At 42.1% G+C, this 12,403-nt stretch overlaps 1 protein-coding gene across 15 annotated transcripts in view; it reads left to right on the top strand.

Annotated features, from left to right (window-relative positions):
• Window positions 1-6,543, top strand: part of huwe1 (HECT, UBA and WWE domain containing E3 ubiquitin protein ligase 1) — a 51,853-nt gene extending 45,310 nt beyond the window's left edge. For all 15 annotated transcript variants that reach the window (XM_042227874.1, XM_042227867.1, XM_042227860.1 and 12 more), the window contains 11 exons: window positions 896-998; window positions 1,201-1,350; window positions 1,449-1,694; window positions 3,264-3,381; window positions 3,476-3,616; window positions 3,702-3,989; window positions 4,159-4,264; window positions 4,434-4,551; window positions 4,814-4,995; window positions 5,383-5,573; window positions 5,668-6,543. In XM_042227874.1, coding sequence (XP_042083808.1) covers window positions 896-998; window positions 1,201-1,350; window positions 1,449-1,694; window positions 3,264-3,381; window positions 3,476-3,616; window positions 3,702-3,989; window positions 4,159-4,264; window positions 4,434-4,551; window positions 4,814-4,995; window positions 5,383-5,573; window positions 5,668-5,770 — 1,746 coding nt within the window. In that variant the 3' untranslated portion in view covers window positions 5,771-6,543. The remainder of the gene's footprint in view (window positions 1-895; window positions 999-1,200; window positions 1,351-1,448; window positions 1,695-3,263; window positions 3,382-3,475; window positions 3,617-3,701; window positions 3,990-4,158; window positions 4,265-4,433; window positions 4,552-4,813; window positions 4,996-5,382; window positions 5,574-5,667) is intronic.
• The last annotated feature ends 5,860 nt before the right edge of the window (window positions 6,544-12,403 follow it).

The raw sequence follows: 12,403 nt of genomic DNA, 5'->3' as shown, positions 1-12,403 counted from the left end.
CATTGACTATGCGGTGTGACCTTCACAGTGAATTTATTGATACTTGGTGTGGTGGTCATCAAGATACATACTATTAGTCATTTGCCTGTTTTGGATTTGGACATTTTAATCTATTAGCCAACCCATTAATTATATTGCACATGCCTTTAAAAAGTAGGAAACTCCAATTCTAACCTTTGTATTGGATTTAATTATTTGTAAACACATTTTACATTCACCCTATAGTCTGCTACTTCAAGTAATTTATGCATTGTGACATCTGCTTTGCTGCTATGATGAACATTGACAGCTCCAACAGAGAGACAGATGGGCCAGTGATTCATTGCACTCTTTATCATTCTTTGCATTGATGTAGTCTAGTTTTGATGGTGCCTAGATGTGAATGTGCTGCCTGCTCCAAATGGTTTGATTTGTTTCACTGAAGTCGTCTGTTTGCTGGCTGATGTTGCTTCATGCTTTTGGCCCACCCTCCCCTTCCTCCCTCCCTCCTTTCCTTCCTTACTTGCTGTGTCAGTGGATCATGGGAATGTCATTTTGCATGACAGTCTCAGTCAAGATTGAACACTATTAGGGATGCTCTGATGTTCTTGGCCAATACTGTATCAAAAACAGACTGGATGAGTGTGTTCTGTATATACTATTTAATTTTCAGCCTATTAAAAATGTAACCATAAATGTACCTAAATTTGTTATACAAAACAGATAAATATTAGTCACTGCTCTATTGGCCAATCGCTCAGTTTCAGTAAACAAGATGATCATTGGCAAATAAATCTGTGCATCCCTAATTATTTCCAAACAAGCCATCATGTCAATCATTATTTTGTTTTGTTTTTTCCCCCTGTTGTTCACATTCTGTTTCTGCCTCTGGTTCTGCCTGGTTTATTTTCTGTAGTCTGAAGGCCAGTCGGTTTCAGAATCCCAGTCAGCACAGAGAGATGATTCTCCAATGGATGTGGACCAGCCGTCTCCTCTAGAGCAAGACCCTGCACCTCTGGGTATGACTCACAAGCAGCCTGTTAATTATACCTTAAAACACTCTCTGCTTTACTGTGTTTTTTAACAAGCAGCTGCAATACAGATAAATACGTTTTTAATCACAGACTAGAGAGCAGTCTTGTTAACAGTCAAAATGAAATGTACATGACAGCTGACAGCAACGTTGATGCAATGATTCGGTCTATACTGTAACTTTATTAGATGAAGAAGGAAATGGTCAATCAGAGAGTGAAGAGAGACTTCCAGATCTCCCTCTGCTCAGTGAGCAGCTGTTGTTGGATGAATTATGGGATATGCTCGGGGAGTGTCTGAAAGAACTGGAGGAATCACATGACCAGCATGCCGTCCTGGGTAGGTGGAAATTCAGAAATGTACTTACTGTGATTTTTATATTCTACTAATTGCTATCAGGGATTAAGTAATATGTTCTCCTAATGCTGTTTTCCCAGTTCTCCAGCCTGCTGTGGAGGCATTCTTTCTAGTCCATGCCACAGAGCGAGAGAGCAAACCTCCTGTGAGGGATACGCGGGAGAGCCAGCTTTCTCACATCAAAGATGAACCTCCACCACTGTCTCCAGCACCTCTTACACCTGCCACACCTTCATCTCTAGACCCATTCTTTTCCAGGGAACCATCCTCCATGCACATCTCTTCAAATCTGCCACCAGACACTCAGAAGTTTCTCCGCTTTGCTGGTAAGCCTAAAATATTCAAATAAGGAGAATGATAAAGCTTTGTTTTAGTTTTCTTTTTTTTCTTTCTGGCTCTTGACGAAGGCGGTCGCACTTTTCTCCTCTCCTCCTCTCCCTTAGCTTCCCTGCTTAGCCTCTTGTGTCCTTGTCTAGTCTCGTGGTTTTTTTTGTATTACTTTCACTGGAACACTCTCTCACAGTCCCTTCTCTAAAACCTACAAGAGGAATTATGGATTTGATCAACTGGTCCCTGAATGCAATTGACACCCTTTTCTCAACGAGAAGTCTGGGCTCGGGTGAGCCTGAGTGTCCTGGAGGTACTTTCCCTGCCGGATACACAATGGATGGGTGGCATAACTGGAGGGTCATGTGCCTGGCGGGACTGTCGATTGAAGACGCTGAAGATATCTACCTATTCGGAACCATGATAACAGGGTTCTTGCTGATTGGAGTTGGCTTGGCCCTGGCTTATCGAAGAATTAAGACAGCAGAACCGGCTGTTCAAACCCCCACAAGGCTGCCCGCTGGGATTGAAACGATGGGACGAGGCGTGAGTTCTCAAAATGGGCTCATTGAGTGCAGCACGGATAAGATCTTGGAGAAGCTTGCGGCTGCCGTGAACACTCAGAATAACACCTCTGAGCGCAAATTGGATCACATCTTGGAGAAGCTCACTGCGGTCGTGAGTTCTCAGAATCTGCTCTTTGAGCACAAGAATGACAACATCACAGACCGTAAGTTTGATTACATCATGGAGAAGCTTGCAGCTCTCCAACGGAAGATTGAGAGACCAGTCGAACTGTTAGAACAGCTTTGAAATTCATATGAGTTGTTCACACTAAAGTAAAAACCACCATCACTTCATGCGGATACCACTTCGGTGCCAGCTGTGATCTCAAGGCTAGAGCTGAACAAAAACACCCTGATAACAGTCTGTGCTTAGACTGTTCTTCCTATCCTACGCAAGGCCACCTGGGTTGGCTGGAAGACTGTTTACTTAGCCTGGCAGGGCGAAGGACACTGTCTCAGCTGAACTCTGGACACACACACACACACAGACATATATATACACATGCAGATATACACTCATCCCCCCTCCAAACGCCTTCGACGCTTATTCCCTTCCGATGCAGATGGTGGATCAAGGAGACCAGCACTTATGCTGCAGGCCCAGATTCACTGTTTGCACTGGCTGTCTCTCACTCTTTACCCATCCCTGTTGCTTGTCATCTGTTTCTTTGGTGTATTAAGAGTTTTTCATGTGCTATGTGCAGAGGTGTTTTTTTTCTGTTCTCAAACTGATCTCCCTGTTGGCGCTCAGTCTGGGGGGAGTTATTTTTTTCTCCTTATCTTTCCTCATGTGGTGCATCTTCCATTGTTATACCTCTCTGACCTGTCTTCCCCATGTGATGTTTTTGTGTAATGTATGTATGGTCGGAGGGCAAGATGGGGCTGCCATTGCGCTGGCAATGGTCGGCAGCCTTAACATGAAATTTGCCACTCGTGGGACTAATAAAGGTATCTTATATTATGGTATATGTTCTAATGGGAGTCCTTACTCTTTATTTCTAGAAACTCACCGCACAGTACTTAATCAGATCCTGCGGCAGTCAACCACTCACTTGGCCGATGGACCTTTTGCAGTACTGGTTGACTACATACGCATCCTAGACTTTGATGTTAAGAGGAAGTAAGGAGAATTAGCTTCAGCTTCAATTTTGTACTTTGAAGTGTTCCTTTTTTTCCCATCGTTGACATGCTGGAATTTCTGTTTATTTCTGTAGGTACTTCCGCCAGGAATTGGAGCGGCTGGATGAAGGCCTGAGGAAGGAGGACATGGCAGTACATGTGAGGAGAGATCATGTGTTTGAGGACTCGTACAGGGAGCTGCATCGTAAGAGCCCAGAGGACATGAAGAACAGGCTGTAAGGCTTCATTGCTCTTTCTGTCTATCTGCATGTCTCCTCAATTCAAACCCACTCAACTTGATCCACTCACCTTCCCTTACAGGTACATTGTTTTTGAAGGGGAGGAGGGTCAAGATGCTGGCGGCCTGCTGAGGGAATGGTACATGATCATCTCCCGGGAGATGTTCAACCCAATGTATGCCCTGTTCCGCACTTCACCAGGGGATCGTGTCACCTATACCATCAACCCATCATCGCACTGCAACCCCAACCATCTCAGCTACTTTAAGTTTGTGGGTCGTGTTGTGGCTAAGGCAGTCTATGATAATCGGTTACTGGAGTGCTACTTCACCCGCAGCTTCTACAAGCACATCTTGGGCAAGAGCGTCAGGTATTTGAGCTACTAGCATTTAAACCCAAGTGACTTAATTGTCGACACGTTGCACCAGTTAGTGTAATGATCTCAACAAACCCATGCCTAGTTAAATACAACACTAAATGTTGTGGCAACCGGAGAACCAGTCAGCATTAATATGATTACATTTCTGTGGTATTCCTAGGTATACAGACATGGAAAGCGAGGATTACCCATTCTTTCAGGGCTTGGTTTACCTGTTGGAAAATGATGTTTCCACCCTGGGCTATGAGCTGACATTCAGCACAGAGGTTGGTGTCTATTCTTTATGTATTTTTTTTCTGTTTGATGGAATTTAATATGTTCCTTAAAGGTTCGAAGTTCTCATAGACGTGCTGTTAAGGTTTAATTACCTGAACCCTTAAAAATGCTGCTGCTATCTAGGGCAATGTTTTTGACTGTCTTTGACTGTATGTGTAGGTCCAGGAGTTTGGGGTATGTGAAGTCAGAGACCTCAAACCAAATGGAGCCAATATTTTGGTCACAGAGGAAAACAAAAAGGAGTATGTGCACCTGGTGTGCCAGATGAAGATGACAGGTGAGTTTTTTCTTAATACTAATGCTGCATCAGTGAAATTAAATGCTAAAATAATTGGTGTAGGCAAAAACAATAAGTCATCAGCAGATGCCATTTTATTGCCATGTTAAACCAGCATATAATGCAATCTAAATGATGCCACTAGGTGGCAGCACTGCAGCAGCATTAAAGATGCAAAGTTGAGCTACAACCATACATTATTGAGAGATGCTTTGAATTTTCAGGTGCTTAACTGAAAAATAAACAAATTCTCACTCACTAGGTGCAATCCGCAAGCAACTCGCAGCCTTTCTTGAGGGTTTCTACGAGATCATCCCCAAGAGACTGATCTCCATCTTCACTGAGCAGGAGCTGGAACTGCTCATTTCTGGCCTGCCAGCTATTGACATCGATGACCTCAAGGCTAACACTGAATATCACAAGTACCAGTCCAGCTCAATCCAGGTAGGGATGAGGAAATGTTTGCAGTGTTTTTAATTGTTTGGTAAGATATGTGCACGATTCCTCCTGGAGGACTTAACAAATACACCAGCATGCAGCTGAACAGCGAATACTATTTATTTTTTTTGTTAATATGGAGCAGCTTGAACTTAAGTTTCCAGCTGTAGAAGTGATGCAGACACATTTGATTCGATAAAGCGTTTCATTTGAACTTTCACACATGGCGCTGAATATGATTTGGGAATATTGAAAAGCCTTATAAATTATCTTAAAATGTTTCTTGACCACAAGACACTTGCATATTGCTTAAGAATCACATTTTCTTACTATAACTGAAACAGAAATGTATGTTTGTAACTCGGATAATTATTTTTTCTTTCTCTCCTTTAGATTCAATGGTTCTGGAGGGCCTTGCGGTCATTTGATCAAGCAGACCGGGCCAAGTTCCTGCAGTTTGTCACTGGCACATCCAAGGTTCCCCTCCAGGGTTTTGCAGCTTTGGAAGGCATGAACGGCATCCAGAAGTTCCAGATCCATCGTGATGATCGATCCACTGACCGCCTGCCATCTGCTCACACTTGGTAAGCATGTTGAAAGTTGATATGGCACAAATATTTGTAGATGGTTCAAAAGAGCAAAACTTTAAAACTGTAATGTTTTGCTTTTCATCCTCAGCTTTAACCAGCTGGACCTTCCAGCCTACGAGAGCTACGAGAAGCTGAGACATATGCTGCTGTTGGCCATTCAGGAATGCTCCGAGGGATTCGGACTGGCTTAAACTCTGAGACTCTTAACACACAGACATGCATACACTTAATTTTAGGTTTGCCTACTCCTTACACATTCACATTGATAACCTTTGAACGCACACACATGCACACACCAACATAGACATTACTGGATTACTTGTTGAATGGCCTAGACTTGCTGGTTTCTATTCCACATAAAACAGATAAAACCAGCAAGTGAAATAGACTGATTGACATTGCGTACAACACAGAGAGCCTCATTCTGACACTGTTGTGTCTCCCTTCCCAATTTAATGGTAAATGCAAGAGGGGATTCAAAGGATAAAACATGGACTAATATAAGAGATGTTTTCTTCATTTAGTTTGATTTCTCTGTACAAAAGGTTTGGGAGTTTATTATGTTCAATCTTTTTTGTTCTCTGGCTGTGTAAAAAACAAAAAACAAAAAAAAGATTGTTTGAACAGGATGGTTATAAAACCTTTGGGGAAAAAATGTTGGTGGTTTCCTGTTGCAAATTTGTGACCTCACAAGCTTTGATGACGGGGAACATTTTTATGAGGGGTATATGAACAACTTGAAAAGTTTTGGAGCTATTCACAAAAATGCACTTTTCAAAGTTTTGTGGCATTTTTAAGGATGGTACAAAAATGAAGAGAAAACCTGAAGGAGATTTAAAAAAGAAAAGAAAAAAAAACATTAACCACATAAACTCTAGAGTATTTTTGGCTATTAAATCGCTGACCCAGCCTTGAGCCTTTGAATCAGAGTGGAATAACTACATGAATAAATGCATAAAAATGCGTTCATTGTCTCTTTTAACAGTGTTTTAACCACTATTTGCAGCAAATTAATTCCATCAAAGATGTCTCTATTCATAATTCTACTTAGCAGTTGAACAAACACAAAAAAAAAATGTTGCCAGTCCGACACTCTAGTTTGTGTAGCACGAGTACCAAATTGAACCCTTGCAATGCTACGAATCAGACTGACTGTTGGGGAAAAAATCACTTAAACATGTAATAACTGATGCCATCGTGAGCAGAGTGCCTGCTGGGTAAAGGGATCAGTTGGAACCAGAAGAGGAGCCCAGCTTGACCCAGTTTGGCCTCCATTCTCAAACCTGTGTGTGGTTTTCATTACTGATGAAAGAGAGAGACAACAAAACGATGGTATACACACATTTTCACCTTCACTGTCAGATTGCCACCTTTCCTTGGTTTTAACCAACCTGAAGACGTGATCGACTTGTGTGTTCAGTTTTGAAGTCAACCTGACCATTGTTGGTCCTTTATCTTGTCGTTTTGCATCATCACAGAGTTTATTTAGGTTTGTCGTTACTTAAATGGGTTGTGTAGTCTAAACAAAACAAATCTGTTATAAGTTTAACTCTCATCGTCATTGCATGGTCATATTTAGTATAAGTGCAAGGAAAGTGTAGTCCTCTCCCACATCAGTGCTGAAATAAGACAAGCAAAACACAATTTCTGGAGTCTAGCAGCTTTGGTCGTTTAACAGTTAAACGTGTTGACATACCACATAGCAAAAAAACACAATGGGCACAAATTGTGTAAGTTTTTCTTTTTAATTCAGACCATTTCAAACGTGTGTGAATTGACTCAAGTCCAAAATATTACTGGAAACCAGACCGCATCACCACAGCTGGACAGAGAACTGCACACCAACACTTAATCTCGAGCCTTTCTGCTCTCTGTGCGCTACTCACATGTTTTCATTTGTTTTCTTATTGTCTTACCTCAGAACCCCCCCCCCTCTCTCCAAAAACCCCTCCCAAAAACTGATATTACACTGAAGTAAAAGTTATGGTAAACGATACTGTTGATGATTTAGTGAGAAAACTTAAAAATGATTCAGTAGCTTGAATAACTGTTTAGCTTGGATTCATTTGACTTGTCGGTCTTTGATTATTGTGGAGGGATTTTGGCCCACTTTCCTTTGAAAAATTGCTTCGCTTCATGTACAGCTCTCTTGAGGTACTGCCACAGCATTTCAGTCTGGATTCACTGAACCACTGCAACACCTTGAGTCTGTTTTTTATTTCATTTCCTCTCCCTCACAGTCATTACGTTGTAGGTATGCTACAGTGCTTCGGATCACTCTCATGTTCTGAACCATTATGGGCCACGCTTTAGCTGTCAGGTAGGTGGCCTCACGTTTGACTCTGGAACACTTTAATATTCATCAGAGTTCATTGATAACTTGGTGACTATAAGGCTGTCCAGGTCCTGTGTGCCATCACCCCTCTACCACGGTGCTGACACCAGGTATGATGTGCTGATATGCTGGGTTTGGCTCTGTGCGTTCCAGAGGTTTTGGGGTTTCTTTAGATGCAACTTTGCAAACTTAAACCGTCCGGTGACAACTTTCTCTTAGCAGCCCTTCAGTCTTTTCGTAATTGTACTGTCATAAGCTTTTAATATTTAACACACTCACTGAGGCCTGTGGAATCTGAGGTGAAGCTCTTGGGCTGGGAGATAAAAAGATTGGGGCATCGTTTCAACACCCAACTGAAAGCTCACGAATAGCAAACTGCAAACATGTCTTTTAGAGATGCTCACGATCACTTATTCTAGTGCAACATCTGGCTACTGTTTATCCTCTTAAATCCTATGGCAGCAGTAAGGATGCACAGAGTCCTGTGAATACTTTTCACATGACTGTCCCTTTTTGTTTTAACAGCCGCACATCACTCTGAATTACCAAAGTTTAAACTTGTGATATTTGCTCTGGTGCTTTGTGCTGTTTTTGTTCTTTTACTTTTGTTTGTTTTTGTTTTTTTAAAAGTCAATTTTTTTCACAATGCTGAACAAGAAGAACAAAATCGGATGTCTCATTTCGTGTTTACGAGGACATCGTGCCAAATACTCAGTCGCTGGAACAGAGCAGCAGCTGGTCAGTCTGTTTTTTCTAAATATGTTCTAGTGCTTGTAATTTCCTGTCATTCCCATTATCTTCTGCTTTTCTAGGATAATTCATGCCTTGAACCACACACTTATTCAAGACCTTTGAACTCATGGACTTTTCATTCTTAACTCTTAAGAATAACATCTTAACATCCCCAAGTTCCCTTCTTCTCCACAGTTTTTGTCACATCCACATTTTAGGCTTAAAAATATCTTTGTAACACCCCGTTATTAATTCAAAAGAGAAATAATCTAATATCACCATTTACTTTCAGAAAACTTTTTAGTCACAGTACCAGTGTGTTTAAGAATATTATACATTGGTGTGGAAAAGTGTTTCCCCCCCAAATGTGGCTGAATTTCAACAATTCTGCAGAGATGAGCCAAAATTCATCCACAGCAAAGCAAAACACTCATTGCCAGATGTCCCAAACACTTGATTACAGTTGTTGCTGCTAAGCATGGCCCAACCAGTTTTTCCCCCCTTAATAATAAAAACCTTAATTCAGAAACTGCATTTTGTGTTTAATTGTGTCATTTTTGTCTAATATTTAAATTTCTTTGATCTGAAACATTTAAGTGTGACAAACATACCAAAAATAGGAAATCAGGAAGGGGGCAACACTTTTTCACACCACAGTATCTTGTTCTGCTTCCTTGGGGTTCCCTGCTGCTCCTCTAAACCCCTCGCATGTCTGCACCTGTCGTTCCCTCCATTTCTCTCAGTAATCCCCTGTGTATCCACCTTCTTTTCACTGCTCTCACACGCCAAATTTGTTCCACTTCAGGACTCCTACAACACCAGAAATCGAATTGAACCCACCCACCAATGTTTCTTTGACCCTCCCCCCACCTCAGCTCCCGCCACAAACCTGCACACGAGTGGTAGAATCGTAAGCGTCCATGTCTGATTTGGTGCGTGCTGAGGCGTGATAAATGAAATTACAGTGCTGTCATGCAGGGATTTCAGAGCCCTGCAGTAAGACCTGGTTTTACAGTACAATGGCCGGCCACATCTCCTGCATGTATGAAACACAGATGCCATTTTCCATTTGCCACACTTGATTCACATTCTGTAAGCATCTGTTGCTTTGTTAAGGCTTAGGTTTCCAGTTAAATGGTGGGAAACTAACTAATGCTTTCAGGGAATTTGCCTGGCAGAAGATTTCAGTGGGCTAACTTCTCTGCTAACCACCGGGGGGATATTTGATTTTTCTTGAAGAAAAGATGTTGCATCTCTGACTCAATATGTTTCCCGTAAGCGTATATTAGGGATGAAGATGTCAGCAGTGCTGCCAAATGAGCTGTTGCAATGCATTGCGCCGGCTCCTCCACTGGGTGGGGATGATTAGACTGTGCAAGACTGAACAAGGTGTTGCCTGTTCTCCATGTCGGTGCATTTTGTTTTATTTCCATTTCATGCTCTGGAAGTGATTTAGGGGTGACTGTTGTGAGAGTTTAAAGTGTGTGTGTGTGTGGGGGGGGAGCATCTGGTGCTGCCAGTCTGCAGTATGGCAAATTCAAATTTCACAGTTCTATGTTGCACTTTGAGAAACAAAAATACCCTGTGATTGTTTAAAAAGACCCCAACAAACTACATCATGTGTCGACTGTTTTAAGAAAATAAACTTTAAGTTAAAGCACGTCAAAAAAAAAAAGAAAAAGTGCTCCCTCCTCATCAGTGATAGTGGAGCTGAGGAGGAAATGAATGCCAATGGAGTTCATTAACGATGTCTGTGTATGAGCCAGAAAGCTCTCAGCCTAATTCATTTTACTGCTGTGGAATAAATCACAATATTTCTGCTCTCACAGATAAAAGGTTTTCTTTCAGTACTGAGCCCAAACGGGCAGCGGGACAAAATCAGTTCATTAGAGTAATTGGTTTAATGTTTCTAATTACCTAGAGATATTTATACTAAAGAAAACTCAAGACGGTGCATAACCCTTTCTTTGCAGAATTAATCAGCCATTTATTTCCAAATCAAGGGTTTGATGATACTCTGAGGTGCCACAAGGAAAAGCGAGGCTTGAATATTCATAATCAATAAACTCTGGCTTTGTTTGCAGTGTGAACACTGTGCTAACAGCTCACCATTAAGTTGTGCATTAATCACTGGGTAGGTGTTCCAATTGCAAAGTATTCCAATAGAAAGTTTTAAATTGAGAAAAATTACTTTCTTTTTTGTCATGTTTATCTCTACGTTCTGAACTTCTTCCAGCTGGTGATGGGAACACTGTGTACCAAATGTGCGGATGAAGGAGAAGCTTGACATATCAAGGAGGACAGGAGCAGCCCTCAGTTTTGACAGCAGTGCAGCGGGTTGGGGAGGCTGTTATGTGCTGTTGTTGAATGTGTCGGCATTGTCATCACCTCCTGATTAGGCTGCTATCTCTGCTCTGCCTCTGAGGACAACGTCTGTGGAGAGCTGCAAAAAGTGAGTGTGTATTTCAGGCAGATGAGCTGAACTCCATGTAGTGACAAATCTTTGTGCTTCTGTTTGTGAAGCAGAGGGAGACTGGAGACGAGGAAGAGGAGGAATTAAAAAAACAAAAACGTTGGGCTCAGGTGGGCGTACATAGGCTGGCTTTGGGTCACAGAAATGAGCACAGCGCAGTGACTGCACAGTCCAGACCCAAACCAGAAGTGACAGTCTGTCTACTGTAAAGGTCATAGTCTTTATTACCTCTGTGGTCGCTATCTCTCCACGCACATCTGCGACCACCTCCCCTCCAAGCTTCTCCCTCACCTCCCCTCAGGGGCACAGCAGTAGGCACCTTGTGGCATTTTAGAGAAGCCAAGCCACCGTGTGAAATTCAGCCCTGCTACATTACTGATCACGTAGTGAAGTAATTTTACTGAGCCACAGAGAGACATGTGCCACGCAGAAGGCAAAGACTGCGGGACGATTTAACGGCACCACATAAAACCTGCGTATTTATCTTCAAATAAGGCACAGAAACCTTATCAGTGAATAAGCTCCATGTCTTTGTGGGACTTTTTCCCATCTCTACTATATTACATTAGACTTAAAAATGCAAATGATTAGATGATGCAACTCCCACATGGTCAGTAGTAATACAAGATCAAGATGGTAAAGGGTCGTTTCTATTTTTGAGGTTTGGGAGGGAAGCCTTTGAAGTGAATGACTGTAAACAAACATCACAGTGATTCCTTTGCTTTAACAACACAGCGCGCAGCAACAAGTTCTATGCAAACGCCTCAGTTTGACTATCAATGACATGAATTTGAGTATACATAAGCTGCAATTGACCATTTCTGATCTGACTGCCTGGCCTCGATTTCTGGTACCAATGTCTTATCTGTATCTGTAGTGGTGGTCTAACCTTTGGTGTACCACATCTGGTTTGTCTGAAGCTATTTACATTTAGTTAACATGCATAATGAGATGGATTCTGATGAGTGGAGCGCCGGTCATATCTAGCAGCCATACCACTGCAAGCATGGGCGGAAACTAAATCTCGAATCCACTTTCCCACAACTCACTCCGCCTGCACCCCTCTTCTCCAAAAAACTGCACCTTCACCAGGACCAAAGGTCAGAGACGACACCATCTGACCTGATCTGGCCAACACACCAGCAACCCAAGAACTGTGTAGTCAAAATCTCAGGGAATGAGAGTTGGTGAAACCTGCTCTGACTGCTCACTTCTCACTCTTGGTTTGTTTTTCTCCATACTTTTGTTACCTGTCACCTTTCTCCCTTTTTTTTCCTCCTTTAT

This window comes from Haplochromis burtoni, unplaced genomic scaffold (genome assembly GCF_018398535.1).
Source record: "Haplochromis burtoni strain Fernald_Lab_line unplaced genomic scaffold, NCSU_Asbu1 Contig_9, whole genome shotgun sequence".
NCBI classification, from domain to species: domain Eukaryota; kingdom Metazoa; phylum Chordata; class Actinopteri; order Cichliformes; family Cichlidae; genus Haplochromis; species Haplochromis burtoni.
This window is presented reverse-complemented; position numbering and strand designations above follow the sequence as displayed.